The sequence below is a fragment of the Plasmodium inui genome (genome assembly GCF_000524495.1).
Source record: "Plasmodium inui San Antonio 1 unplaced genomic scaffold supercont1.3, whole genome shotgun sequence".
Classification (NCBI taxonomy): domain Eukaryota; phylum Apicomplexa; class Aconoidasida; order Haemosporida; family Plasmodiidae; genus Plasmodium; species Plasmodium inui.
Genome location: NW_008481837.1, coordinates 1327735 through 1340164, shown reverse-complemented (window position 1 = coordinate 1340164; position 12430 = coordinate 1327735). Strand labels below are relative to the sequence as shown.

The window sequence follows — 12430 nt, the reverse complement described above, 5'->3', positions numbered from 1 at the left end:
TCAACTCGGATGGTTCACCTTCATGCTTCGCAACATGCGCTGCGACCCCTCCACGGGCTGCTTGTCCTCGTTCTTCTTATCGGACGAATTATTACAGTCGTCCAAATCGGGTCCCGGGAAGCAGTGGTTCAAAAGGTCCAGAAGGATGAAATTATCCACGGGCTTCTTCTTCGGGCACACAACAGAGTTTATGACCAAATTTACAAGAAAGATACTTTTCTGATATTGATACACAAAATACGGCAACTGCGTAATTTTCTCAGATTGCAAATGAAAAATTTCACAGAAAAAATTGTGAAATAATATCTGAAATTTATTTATTATATCTTCCTTCTTGCCATCTATCCATACGCTTAAAAATAATCTGTTCAGAAATATGTCAATAATTAGCTTTATCGAACTAAATGGAAGATATTTTAAATTGTTAAAAATTAAATTGAGGATTTCAACGGCCAAATAAAATTGCAGGGTGGAGTATTTTTTCTGATTATATATGTACGACTTCATTTTAATATTTCCCATATTTTTTTTGCTATTTTTTGTGTCAGGCGAAACCTTCTGATAATTTGTCGTCACCATCTTAATTAATTTCGTTTTGCGAAAAATGGTGTAAAAACATGAATATATAATATAATCAAGAAAGTTATATTTCGCATAGTTGGTGTCTTTCTTCATATCTTTCTTAAAAACATGACTGATGAGCCATTTGTTGCTCTTTTCAAATGCTAGGGGCTCCGATAAAAGGGAGAAAATAAAATTATACGAAAAATTAACACAAATGTTGTTTAACTTTTTTAAGTTTTCCTTCAAATTTAACGAACTTGTAAGAACTAATTTTTTTTTCTTCTTCACATGGAACACCTTTTCTATATGTTTGTCCGCTTTATTTTTGTAGAAACACCTTTTTGGAAAAAAACTGTAATTCTCCAACTGTTCACCATTTTTTATACATAAAACTTGTTTTATATTTTTCCTGAATTTTTTCTTGCTAAATTGGTTTACATTTCTGTTTTTCTTTTCGTCTATAAGGTTAATTAAATATTTCACTACAAACTTCTTCTCTTCCTCCTTTTGTCTCTTGTCATTTGCTGCCGCTCCCGTTCCGCGCAAATCGCTTATTTTGTTTTCATTACTTCTGCTTTTTCCACTAATATGTTCCACTTTTTTTCGAAATTCTCTTTTTTCGCTTCTCCTCCGTTGGCATCTTCTCATTTCCTTTTGCCCCTTTGTTTTGTCCCTACTCAACGTTAATATGAACTCCTCCTTTATCTTCACTTTTAACAAAAGGCACATTAAAATGTACACAAATGACAAAACAAAACTAGTCAATTTTTTATTCGCCTTTTTCTGTAGTACCTTATCTATGCCTAAAAATAAAATGTTCTTCAAAATGCTGTAGTTGTCTTCGTAAAAAGTTAAGTAGTAGAAATAAAAGGAGCACATGAAATTTATGTACAGGTTAATCAGGTTCAGGAGCAGCTTGTCTGTTATTTCTTTCTCTTCTCGCTCGTTTCGCTGGAAAAGGAGCACCTCTCGGGGGTGGAAATAATCACTCGGCGTTACACCGCTCATCGCACTGGGTACCCTGTGACTTCCGCTGTTCCTGCGGCCACTTCTGCAGTTGTTCTCGTAGTAATTATTTGTTGGTTTCGCGGTCGCCTCTTCAGTGACCATGGCTTCAGCTGCCATGCCTTCAAAAACCATCCCTTCAGTGGGCATCTCTTCTGCGACCATGTCTTCAGCGGCTATCCCTTCAGTGGGCATCCCTTCAGTGGGCATCTCTTCTGCGACCATCTCTTCTGTGGCCATCCCTTCAGCGGCTATCGCTGGAACCATTTCCACCGTAGCAGTGGCCACTTGGTTGATTCCTCCCTCCTCCGCTAGGGCCTTATTCGCAATCACCTGCTCTAACGTTACCACCTGGGCAGTCGCTCCCTCCCCCTTCTTGGTGTTCCTTCTCGAGCTTCTACTGGCCCCTCTTCTGCTACTCCCCTTTCTGCTCCTAGAGCGTTTACTTGTCTTCTCCTTGACCCCAACATCCCCTATGGGCGTCACGCCATTTAAGCCACTTAAGTTTGCTACGTCTGCTGCTACGGCCGTTTCTAGGCCTGCTGCTACGTCTCCTGCTACGCCCGTTTCTACGCCTGTTTCTACGTCTGTTTCTACGCCTGTTTCTACGCCTGCTGCTATGCCTGTTGCTTCAGCAGTGGCCTCTATTGGCACAATGGTCGATGCGTCGGCCAGCCCCGGTAGTTCCATCCATCGTTCCACAGGCTCATCAATGGTGCACTCAACCTCAGTGACAACCTTCTGACCCGTATCTTCCACAGGAGATGCTCCAAACTTGTCATAATTCTGTCCAACTTCTGTCGTTCTTTGCTCCGCTTGTTCAATTCTCCTACGATGGAGGCTCCTAAACCACATGCGACTTCTCCTTCTGGTGTACGTTCGCTTCCTTAATGTGTCAATATAATTCAAGCAAATGATAATAAAATTTTGGATAATTATTTTGTTCACATCTTTCTTCTTCGAATGTTTAAAGAGACAACAAAAGGAAATAAAAAAAAAGGGGGAATCCGAAATTTTGTACATTGGAATGTACCAAAACGTGCTGGTAATTAATTTTATCATTCCCTGGATATATTTTTTGTTGTTTTTTATTTCACTTAAATAAGAAAATAAATGCTTTATAATTTTTTCTATCCCTCTATCGATATGATGCCTCTTGCAGAACTCAATTACTTCATTTATTCTGTCAGAATTTTGCCAAAAAAAATCCGTGCTGTTCAATTTGGTGCTCTTTTCAAATAGGAATATGCTTAATAGGAACAGCTCCAAGTTGTCGTAGAAAATTTTTTCCACCTTGTAATCTTTGTAGCTGCTTAGAGCGCTGTTCTTCCTAAAGTAATTTAACCTGTTCATCTCGGCTATCATGTTACTATTACAGTTTAGGACAATTTTTAACCTAGTGCTTTTCTCATTTGTATGTTCCAAAATTTGTTCTCCTCCCTCGGCTTTGTTCGCCGTTGAGTCTCTTTTCTCATCTACCAAAATGTCCCTCGTCTCTCCTTTCTGAGTTGAGGCCTCTTCGGGGAAGAAGCCATCTGTCGTTATCTTCGCAGGATCCATTTCATTATTGTTATTGTCACATGTTTTGTCGCTTTCCATTTGGGGTTGTTCCCTGCTTGTGGCATTTCCAGGAATATCGCCTGGAAACTCACTGGGGGGGGCCATCGCCTCTACCGCTGCTCCTTCTGCAGCTTCCATAGCTACTTCTACCTTAACTTCTTCCTCCTTCTTTGCTCTGTTTCTCCTTCTCCTATCCCCCGCACTTGAAGCCTTACTCCTTCTCATTCGCCTGTGTTTCCTTTTCTGCTCATGTTCCTCTTCAATCAGTAGGCTAAAATTTTTCTCCTTCGTGTTAACGCCACTTTTTCTACCATATCTGCTTCTCCTAATTTCCGGCTCAGGTGTATTACTCGGTGGATTTTCCACCTCCGCTTGCTGCTCCATTTTTACTTCACTTTCTGTTTTGCAATTTTTCGTAGGATCCCATTTGTTCTTCTCTTCCTCCTGCTCCTTCAGCTGCTCTGCGCCGATCAAGCAGCTTGGGTCAATATCAATCTTCACTTCGTCCTTGGTCGTGCTACTGCATTTCCTCCTCCTGCTTCCACTTGCTCTTGTCCTCGCGGTTGTCCTCGTTGTTGTCCTCGCATGTGTATCGTCTGCATCGTTCGCACCTTTTTCATCGTTTGCCCCTACACTGTTGGTGGCGACGTTGGTGGGTTCTACACCCTCTGCGTCGACGGCACATGTACTGGGTACCGTTTTATCCGCTTCCGCGGCGATGACATTATCACCGGTTGCGTTGCCCCGTTGGCTTCGTCTTTTACTTCCGCCTTGGTTTGGCGTTTTCCTGTCTTGGTCTGCGCCGTTATTTTTGGGATTTGTGTCTTCTTCCTTGGATACCGCTTCTATGGCAGCCGCCATGGCCTGCTCCGAATTGTTCCTCCCAGGTTGCCCCTTCTTCGCGCTGCTCCTGCTCCTTCGGCTGTTGTTTCCAGACCTCCTCCTGGTCGACTTCCTTTTCTCGTTTTGGTTAGCCGTTTCGGGTGGCAGCAGTGGAGTCTCCGGTTGTTGCGGCGCCTGCGGTTCTTGTGTTTGTTGCAACAACTGCGGCTCTTGCGGTTGTTGCGCTTGTTGAGAGTCTTGCGGTTGCTTAGACTGCTTAGACTGCTTCGATTGCTCCGCTTGTAGTTGGTGCGCCTGTGATCGTGGTTCCCCCTTGGTCGGGGGGGGCATCCCCGTTGGTTCCTTCACTAGCTGGGGTGCATCAACGCGGGGCTCCTCTAGCACCTTCTCCTCTTCCCCCTCTGCTTTGAAAGAATTGTCGTAACCATACGGATGATTGTATCCCCTTCCGAGGGTGCCGCTTACTTCCCCTTTGCGATCATCAACGCACTCTGAGTTAGAAGCAAAAATGTCATGCTTTCTGATGGAAGAGAAGTACAGTTCCTGTTTTTTACATTTCTTTTTCGAAAAAATGTCCGAGATTTTCTTCCTCTTGCTTCTCAATTTGGAATAGAAATGGTTAATCCTGCTAATGATGGTATCCTTGAACTTTTTCTTGTAGGAGAAATATTTTAAGAATTCTAAAATTTGTCTTTTGGTGTTAACCCCTATCAGTTCATTGTCTAGCAACTGTATCAGTTTAAAAAAGAAAAACTCAAAGGGGGTTATGGAGTTGCCATTTATTCTGTTGAGTAAGAAAAGGACTTTTAACAGTTTGACGAAAATGAAATAAAACTTCTGTAACTCTAGGATGACCAATCTTCTGAGGCTTCGTATATTTGTCAATTGGCTTCCTCTCGTTTTTTTCTTCACCAAAGATTGGATATTTACACTGATTAAATTCTCCTCCATCACCGTAATAATGTGTAAGAAATCTCTGAACAGTGTCAGAATTTCCGGGATAAGCTCCAACACATACTTTTGCTCATTGATTTCGCCTGAATACTCAACGTCTTTGCTGTTGTTGCCATTGCTGCTGCTATTATTGTTGAAGGAATTATCAGAGTAAATGCAGCTGTTGTGATGGTTGCTCTCGTTTTCAATAAAGTAAAAGAAAAAAGTGAACCGATTTATATATATAGTCAGAAAACAAAAAATGCAATTGAAAATGTAATATATAAAATTATTGTCATATGTGCTAAGTTTTTTTAATTCTGCGATGTAGAATATGTTAATAAAATACAAATTGTTGTACGTCGTTCTTTTCTTTTCTTCTTCATTTTGCTCTTTTATTTCTAGTTTTATCTGCATCTCGTTGGTGAGAAAATCCTTCATGTTTATGTTTTTTACTCGAAACAATTCTACTTTGCTGCTTTCTTTTCTTTTCCTTAGGCTACTCGATTCCTTCGCATCTACGGGGTAGCCGCCGCCGTTTTGCGCCTCCCTGGGCTGCCCGTTTTGTACTTCCCCTTCCGAATCGACCGTCAAATCCGCGCTCACATCCACGGAGAACACGATCACATCATCTCTAACAGCGCCGCTAACCGTGCCGCTAACCATCCCGTTAGTCGCGCCCACCCTGTCTTTCTTCTCCTGCCTGTCCTTCCTCTCGGAGCCATCCCCCTCTCGCTGCGACACCAGGTTTCCCAGTAACACCTTAAGCTCCTCCGATGAAACCTTCAAAATGCCCTTCAAAATTTTTAAGTTCATAATATTTCTGAAATTCTTAAAAACCACTAAGAAGGCGAATAGGTAGAGGTCCTTTGCGTTGCTTAGGAACATGGCGTATATGCTCCTCAACGTTCTGTCATCATAGTGATCGCGCTCTTTATCAATCAGGAAAAGACTCTCCTTGTATCTGTAAAAATAGTCAACACAGCAGAGCTGGTAAGAAATAACTTTATCGTAAAACTCATTCAGAAAACTGTAGGGCAGAATTTTGGAGCAAATAAATAACAGACTCACACACAAATTACGAAACTTGATATAAATAAAAATGTTCGTCTCTGGTTCTTTTAAAATGTTAAAAATACAGAGGAAGAAATTCTGATAAATCGATTTTATGATATAATACTTAAGCAGCTTCTCTTCATAGCTTAAAGATCTATGTCTGATAAATTCGATAAAGAGTATTGTCATCATGTGGAAGATTCTAAGGCTCATAAATCTCACAATGCAGCCTTTGCTAATGCAACATTCCAGCAAAAAATTTATTATATTATTTATTAGAAAGTTCTTCCCATCACGTAGGGACATCAAATCGTTTTCATTTTCTGACGCGCTTACGCTGTTGCTTTTCATTTGATCCACTTTGAGATGCTTACTCTTCTGCTTGCTTCTTATCAGGGACGATATCAGTATTTTTGTAGCCAATTCACTATTCTTACATTTGTTGTTTTTTATATAATCATTCACGTCAAGCATATGGGGAGGGTACATGCGAACCTGCTGCTCATCCCCCTTGATCGACTTAACTTTCATACTAATCTTCTTCCTTTTCATTTTATTGACATGGATCTCGAATAACAAGTACCATATGTTACTTCTTTTCCTCCTTTTGTTCCTCTTAAACAAATTAGAAATCAAATTCAGCAAAAAATAGCAGCTGCTGTTGTTCAGAGTCGAGTTATTCTCTTCATACCTTTTACTCTTAATAAGCCTGTCTATTTTGCTCAAAATGAACATATAAATTTTGTACTTGCTCAATTCGCTACAATATTTTATGCTCTTCAACATGCACGAAAAAATTCGATTAATTAATGTAAGATTCTCATCTTTGAAATTCACTTCTACACACTTGACCAGGATGTCCAGCATCTCTAAGAAGCCATTGCTAAATAAGTTATTTATCATATCTGTGACAATTTCGAATGTACTCTTTTTTACACTTTCTCTCAAAAAATCACGATTTAAAATTACGTCCTCCATCTGAAATTCGTTTCCTGCACTCAGTTCTCCTTCCCACTCTTCTTCAATTTCTCTTTTTTTTCTCTTCCTTCTTTCTTCCTCTTCTTCGTCCTCTGCCCCCTCTACAACTTGGGCTCCTTCCTCACCGTCCATCTGCCCCTTGCAGTTGCAAGTGTCTCCCAATTCCTCCCTACTTTTGCTGGCAAAGGGGAAGCTGCTGCCATCGTAGGGGCAGCTCTGCCCCGGGGATACCAAGCGAACCATGTCTGGATTGGTTACAACCATGTTCGCAAACAGGTTGTTCTTCATGTTGCTCAAAAAGATGTCGTTCATCCCTTTGGCGGAGTCGTTATTGATAAAGATTCCCGGCGAGTAGTGGCTCCTGACGGGGTCTTTTTCCACGCTATTCTCGCTCTGTAAGGCCTTCCCAGGTGAAACACGCTGATGGTTGTTCCGATCGTTGTTCTGCACGTAATACGCACCGTACGTGCTGTAATCGGGGGTCCTATACACCCCCTCAACCATCCCATTGCAATAACTGGGATTTACATTACTGTATGGTTCATCGTTTATGAGTCCATATTGACTGCCACTTGTGGGAGGATCTTTACTGAAATGGATAGTGCCCTCGTTAGGGCCACCTACAGAGCCATCATTAGTAACATTTAGCACACCATATTGGTTGCCACATGAGGCTGCATACCTAGTTGAAATTATTACGTCATCTGGACTTCCACTCGTGGTTGCGTTAAACACACCACTGTATTCGTTGCTGCCGCCCATGCAGTCACTCCCTCGGTTCCTACTCGTCATGCCATCGCTGTAGTCTCCACTGAAATTTTCGGAAACGTTACCGATATGGATGCTGTTTTCGTTTAAGTTATTATCCATAGTGGGGGTGCTATTACTACCATCTGCGTACGTGCCACTGTGGTCTTTCGGGTAGAGGCTGCGACTGCCGATGCCGCTAACGACGTCGCTTCCTACACCGGTACCACTCATTAAACTTTCCTGCAGCGCGTTATTAACGCCAAGGTCGTAGCCTGCGATGTTGTCGCAGGCACTGCCGACCCCATCGATGCTGCTCCGCACAGACGCCGTGTCCACATTGTTGATCATGCTGCTGTTACTTAGGGGGTTGACATAAATTTTGCTGTCCTCCGCAGATTCGTTCCGTCTCCACACGGGAAAGAAATCCGACTCTTGTGTGTTCGGGTAACCGTTTTGGAAGTAGTTCAGGTTTCCCTTTTGGAGGTCGTTCGGATTGCCGTTGCACTTCTGACCCCCGTTACCAGCGTAGTAGCTTCCAAAATTGTTATGATACCCATGGCCATTCGCGTAGTTGTTACCACTAGCATAGCTATCGCTGTTCACGTATCCACCTCGGCTAGGGACCTGCTGGTTGTCCCCGCCTAGAACGGTTTCGCTTTGCTTCTTAGATTCTTCGTCGGACTTCCCCCCGTTGGCACGCTTCGAGTTTTTTTTCGCTAACTTAATCAGAAACAGAAGAATTAAAAATTTGAGTTTCAAAAAATAAATTATGGATTGACTCAAGTTGTTTCTGATCTTGATCAGCATTTTCTTCATTTGGTCAATCACAATTTCAACGTTGTCGAGGAGGAACTCGTTGTAAGCCATTTGATTGTCACGATAGAACAAGAAGTTCTTCTTACTTCTCGTGTTAAATAAACTTACGTACACGTTTAGAAGGACATTCACGAACATGACGTTTTCGTGGTTTAGGTCCTGTTCACTGGGGTAGGGGTCTCTCCGCTCGGTAGTCTCTTCGGTGGGGTGTTCGGACATAAGCCCTGTGGGGTGACCGATTGGATACTCGCTTGGGTACCCTCCTGCGTACCCGTTTGCACATCCTCCGGTGTATCCACCTGGATGTTCGGCTGTGTCCCCCTTTGCGAGGCCTCTCCACACGACTCTCCCTTTCTCGCCATATACCTCCGCCAACTTCTCCACCCCCTCATCACCCAAATGCACAGACGGACAAGTACACGGCGGAGCATCAGTGTCCTTCCTTTCACCTTCTATTAGTTCATCTACATCCTGCACTGCTTGCAATTCCTGGGTGTGGTTACTGCTTATGTTGTCATCATCTCTGCTATGGACTACACTGTGCTCCCTACTTTCTGTACATTCTGCATTCAGCAAGGTGGAGCAGTTGGCTAATTGCACCCCCTCATTATCCCTTTTTATTTTTTTCTCCTCTTTCTCACCACTTTGCGCATGCAACCGCTTGTTCACTCTGGCGTAAGTTTCGCTCATCTCCACAGCACTGGCTTGGTCGTCACCTGCGTTTTCAATTTCGCAATTGGCACTGCTTTCGACGGGAGGGCAGCCTTCAGCGGAGTGGACACCCTGTACGGTGTAATCACCCCCATGTTGTGAATCACTCTCTTCCTTGTCCCCACCAGCTGTATCAGCTCCTGGCAGAATTTGACCTTCAAATAGCGGGTCGTCAGATTTCTTGAAATTTTCTTCTACTTGCTCGTTCGGGAAACATTCCCCTTTTACATCTTTCGAGTTTTCGATAATTTTTCTTTCCCTCCTTTTTCTTTTTTTCTGCAAATTGTTGCTCTCCTTTTCAGCCGAAACGGACACAGGAGCAGTCACAGACGCTGACTCATTTGTTACGTCGTCTCTTCTCTTATCGCTAAAAATAGGATGGACATTATAGTAGGGAAAGCAGCTATCCTTATTTAGCAATTCACTGTAGTAGGAAGATGATGTATCATCCTCATCCTCCTCATCACCATTTTCCTCCGGGAAAATATAATTCTCATGTTGAAAATGAAAACTTTTCGAGAAATAATTCCAAAATATTCTATAGATAAGCTCCGAAAATTTCTCATTTGTTTCGCTAAAGGTATCATACTTGGATATTAATATGCACATACAGGACAGAGCACTTATTAAATTGTTCAGCAAATGGGGTGGCAGATTGGATGAATAATACAACAGCTTAATAAACGCAAGGATGTATTTTTTATAAACCCTTTTACAGATGACCTTGAAATTGTCTTCTGCATTTTTCCGATTTTCTACCTCTATGAAGTAATCCCTACTCAGGTAGGAAGCTTCACTTCTGGCGTTCCTCTCTTCTAATATTTCGCTGTATATTATAGGGATCAATTCCATGTGGCATATTTCTTTTACTATATTTGTTATGAACAGATAATGGGCTTGAAATTTTTTACACTCAAAATTTTCACAGCTTTTTATGATTTCAATTAATTTTTTTTCACATTCAGCTAGGCAGTTGTACTGGAACATAAACCTCTCTAGGTAGCTCCTCAATTCTTCATTTCCTATTGCGCCGATTACATACTCCTCGTATTGGGTAAGTATAATGTCTATGGTGAACAAGTCTTCTTCTTCTTCCTCCTCCTGCGCCTCCTCCTGCTCCTCCTCCTGCGCCTCATCCTGCTCCTCCTGCTGCTCCTCCTCCTGCTCCTCCTCCTGCTCCTCCTCCTGCTCCTCCTCCTGCTCCTCCTCCTGCTCCTCCTCCTGCGCCTCATCCTTCTCCTCCTCCTGCGCCTCATCCTGTTGCTCCTCCTCTTCTTCTTCCTCCTCCTTCTCCTCCTCCTTACACACATTTTCCATATCTTATATATGAGCCCAAAAAAAAGAAAAAGGGGGAAGGGGGACGGAAAAGGGAATAATAATTGAGGGCACCTATAATATGCTCTTACTTAACAAAGCACAGACAAACGGAGCTAAACACAGGGTGATGCTAAATGCACTCTACCTAATCGGGCCACGGTGACCACGCAAAAAAGGAAAGTGCGTGCAAAAGGGGACAGACTATTATGAAATAAAGGCTGATTAAACATAACCAAGAAAAGTTAAACAAAAAAAAATAAAAATAAAGATAAAAATAGTAAATAAAAATAAAAACCTAAGTTCAACTTCGCCTTTATTTTTACACATTAAAAGTTACATTTGCAAAATAAAAGACGTTAAAGTGTCCCTTCCCGCTTCTAGCAAGACGAGGCCACCCCTGTTCTCAACTCTATATGGTATATGGAGAATCTCTTCAATTAGTGATATCAAAAGAGATTCATACACACACAAAAAAAAAAATTCACTAAAAGGAAAAAGGAAGCCAAGTACAGTGATACAAACCACTTAATTAACATAAACATAAATTATTAGTTTGGAGGAAAATGTTAATTTTGCAGAATATATTTTTATCAGAGAAAGAAAAGGGGGGGGAGAGGCGGGGGCAATTGTAACAAACTAGTGCTTATCTAACAAAGGGATAAAAAAAGCCATAGGTAAAAAAAGGGTTCTACTGTTTATATGCAAAAATGAAAAAAAAGATATAGGCATTTTTCCCGGACATGCGGTGAGCATAGATGCGAAGGGCGAGCGGCGTCTACCTCACGTATCACGCCTCGGGTAGCTCCAAGGCGCAGAACGCTAAAACCTTCCCCGTCACTAAAAACGGGTTGATAATATATAACATATAAATATATACAATAGCGCTAGCGCGAGCATATGAATATGCGCACTTTGCATACATGGTTAAACGTGGGGCGTACATGTATGCAATCCATATTTACATAAAAATGCTTATATTGTACTGATATATATATATGTGATGAGCTAAGCGCGTGGGTCCATTGAACGCTGCGTACAAAGGGCCATACGTGACGCTATGATTTAAATTAAGGGCCGAATATAGAAACATATGTACACTTACATATGTGTAGTACTTACATATGGGTAGTACTTACATGTATATACATATAACTTGCATATGTATATAGTACATATGTACCTGCATTATATACATATACATGCATATGCGCGCTTGATTGTTTCCGTTTCTACGTCTACATCCTTGAGAAGGAAAAGAAAAAGGGAAAGAGGGAGATTTTCACTAAACAAGGTAAAAAAAAAAGGAATTATTGATACTTAACAATTATTTTGACAAACAATTTTTTTCTTTTACTCGTTTGTATGGATAATCTACGGAGGCAATTATACATGTGACGATGCCCTTCGCTGTTATTATAAATTATCCATTTAAAAAAAAAAAAAAAAAAAAAACGTTCAGAATAAACCACATACGATTCATTTGCGCATTTTTGATAGATGCTGGCAGAAATTAAACAAAACTGTAACTACAATTTGAAGATAATATTTTTATGTTTAAATGGTAAAAATTTTCCATTCACGACAAAGGGAGAAATTCTCTTTTTCAAATGGAAATGTAAAATTGTGAAGCAGCAAATATGAGTAAATAACGTGGCGAATAACATTTGTAATTCTGTTTTGTCGTAACCCCAGAAATAGGAATTTTGGGTTTACTACATAATGCTATTTTTTAATTATGCCGTCCAATCAAATGCGTTTTTGCAAAAATAGTTGTACCTTACTAATGAAAAGAAAAGGCATTATTTACATACCTGTTGCGCGGGGAATAGGCACGTTCTTATGATAAATAAAATATATTAACATTAGTACCACTCATTGAGTACCTTTTTTTTTCTTA

General features: G+C 41.2%; 1 protein-coding gene across 1 annotated transcript; it reads right to left on the bottom strand.

The window, feature by feature from the left end:
* Positions 1 to 10533, bottom strand: C922_01132 (hypothetical protein; the record flags this gene model as incomplete). The annotated part of the gene is made up of 1 exon (XM_008816740.1): positions 1 to 10533. The coding sequence occupies one exon, from the start codon at positions 10531 to 10533 to the stop codon at positions 1 to 3; it is 10533 nt and encodes a 3510-aa protein (XP_008814962.1).
* Positions 10534 to 12430: the final 1897 nt, after the last annotated feature.